Here is a 2,799-nt window from a genome sequence, read left to right as displayed (position 1 = left end):
ACAGGGTGACAGCTCATCGACAACAGGGCGAGGAGGAGCACCCTCTAGTACTGTTTGTCACTATTAGCCGCTGCCTACTCACCAACCCTTACTGAGGAGCATGCGCGGCCTACAGTTGGTGGAATAGTGTTACTGTTGGCCGTAACCTATTCACCAACCAGCATGGCCTGCGTACAATCCACAGTAAGTGGGACGTGCATAATCTACAGTTGGTGGAATAGTGCAGCCGACTTTGTTACTGTTGGCCGTAACCTACCCACCAACCAGTATGGCCTGTGCGTAGTCCACTGTTGGTTGAACAGGAATACTATTCAGCCGGCTGTACCTTCTAGGAAACCTACCTTCGGCTATAAATACTCCAATATCTTGGAATGGTAAGATCATCTGCTATCCAGTTATCTAGCAATCTCTTAATATACCCTTATATTCAGAGCAACCTAGTCTGATTCTCACGCCGGAGGGTGGTCACAAGGAGGAACCCCCCCCCCTTCTCAGTGACGAGCTTACGGTGTTTGTTTTGCAGGTCTCCTGAAGAACAGCCTTCTCAGCTAGACCTCATCCGTGGGAAACATTACTTAACCCCCAGATTATCTATAATCTGTACAGGGTCACTTAGTGTTTCTTCAGTCTTCAAACGGGTATGCTCCCACTAGCATCACGTATAACGTTACACCACACGACCACACGTCTGCCATCTGAATTCATAATATTATTTGCATCATAAAGTAGTCACAAATGAAAATCATTTTTTTAATAATTGTTGATAGATTTACCTTGCCATCATATTCTTTCTTAAGTAAGACTTCTGGAGCAATATATGCAGGCGTTCCAACCGTTGATTTTGGTTATGAATGCAGAACAGAGGACTGAATACAAAAACACAAAGAAATACAAGGGTTAGAACTAAAGATTGATGAACAAAAGAATGATATGATAAGAAGTACCTTCGAATATCCGAAATCACAAATCTTGAGCCTTGGAGATTGGCTGCCATCTAGAAGTGTGTTTTCCAGTTTCAAGTCCCGATGGCATACTTGCTACATGGTACAAAAACCATGTTTTGCATTATGCACTTTTGATAAAAAGATCATCAATACATGTGTGTGAAGACAGTCTTAGTTAAATACCATATTGTGACAGTAACCCACTCCTGATACGAGTTGCTGGAAAAAGAAATGCGCCTGCAACACAACACATCATTGATGTTTTTAAAATTTTGATACAAACAACAAAAAAGACAACAACGCATATTATGTGTTATGTACAAACTTCATCTTCTGGAAAACGGCCAGCATTGCATATCCGCTCAAATAGTTCGCCTCCAGATGCATATTCCATTACAATGGTCATATGTGTTGGTGTTAAAAGGACCTAGATATCCATTTGAAAATATTAAATATGATTGTTTTGAAAAATTACTATTTTAACCTTTTGAAGGTGTTTTGAAAAAAAGTTTTAAGAAAGAACCTCTTTGAATCTGACGATGTTGGGGTGTCTTAGTGATCTGTGGTTGATGATTTCCCTTTGCACATTTTCATCTATCTGTTGGATTCATGTATATATACAGTTTAGCGCAAATTTATCATAATATCGGATCGCTTAACCAATATTCATGTCATCACTTGTCACCCCTGTTACCAGTACTCCCTTAACAACAATCAAGCATGCAAAATGTCATACCACAGTAGTTAATTCTAAACAAGATGGGATTTTGATAACCTTAAATTGGGTCTCTTTTTAGCCAGGATGAATGTTGAAACAATCAATTTCACTAGAACTTGTAAACAGTGAATCCATCACATCAACAAGATGAAGTTACTGTCCTGTTATTGACTTCTTTTCAGCTGAATTAATAGCAGCTTATGGTGTTTTGATGCTACTTCAAACCAATCATCAAGACTTTTGTTTGTGGGGTGAGTAATAGCCGAACCAAAAACCGACGAAACCAAATCGAAATTAACCAAAAAGTGACTACTGGTTAACTGAATCGAACAATTCATATTTTCATATATCGTAGCTTTTATACCTCAATTTCATGTTTTATACCACCATTTTATGTATTTATATCTTCATTTCATGTATTTCTAAGTAAAAAATTAAACCCAAATTTGGTTTTGGTTATTAACTGAACCAAAAACCGATTAACCTAAAAACCCTAGTTTTTTGTATGTGCCTTAAATGTTTCATAATAACCTTACTTAAAAAAACCTTCAAAAATTAAATTAAAAAAACCTAATCACTTTCAAAGTGACCACATGAACACCCTGACTATTACAACTTAACCCCCTTTCTAATTAGGACATCAATTTCCATCTCCAATTCAAGGGCTATCATAACAAATTTTTTTCCAAATACGAACCTGTTTAGAAACAAAATTACCCGACTTGTTTAGGTACACGATAAATATCACATATATAGCGAAACAAAAATCCATAACAACCTAAAATAAAATGATAACATCCGCTAATTAGGGTTATACAATAAGCAATTGAAGTTAAACAGTAACTAACTAACCTTGTCACCTCTCTCAATATACTTAACGGCAACAAGCTCGTTGGTCTGCTTATCCCTCATCAACCTGGCGACTCCGAAGTTACCGGAACCGATATCCTTGACGAGCTCGTAGCGATCGCTGTCGTGCATAATGGGCAGATCCATACCTGGACCAATCGTGAGCGCCGATCGATCCATATATTTGATTTTTATGTATATATATATATATAAACCTTATAATAGCAGAAAGTATTCAGTGAAGCAGAAGCAAGTAGTTGATTATTAACAGCATGTGATCATGAAGAT

The 2,799-nt window shown here is 37.5% G+C and overlaps 1 protein-coding gene across 1 annotated transcript; it reads right to left on the bottom strand.

Moving 5' to 3' along the window:
- Nucleotides 1-626: 626 nt before the first annotated feature.
- Nucleotides 627-2,799, bottom strand: LOC143616825 (serine/threonine-protein kinase SAPK10). Its single transcript, XM_077089544.1, has 7 exons — nt 2,515-2,799; nt 1,468-1,542; nt 1,270-1,371; nt 1,128-1,181; nt 945-1,037; nt 774-866; nt 627-695 (listed from the first exon to the last, which is right to left on the bottom strand). Exons 1-6 carry the CDS (start codon nt 2,689-2,691, stop codon nt 846-848), a joined length of 522 nt encoding a protein of 173 aa, XP_076945659.1. The 5' UTR covers nt 2,692-2,799; the 3' UTR covers nt 627-695; nt 774-845.

This window comes from Bidens hawaiensis, unplaced genomic scaffold (assembly GCF_021521415.1).
Source record: "Bidens hawaiensis isolate Kalapana, Puna unplaced genomic scaffold, B.hawaiensis_p1.1 tig00049924_1, whole genome shotgun sequence".
NCBI classification, from domain to species: Eukaryota; Viridiplantae; Streptophyta; class Magnoliopsida; order Asterales; family Asteraceae; genus Bidens; species Bidens hawaiensis.
This window is presented reverse-complemented; position numbering and strand designations above follow the sequence as displayed.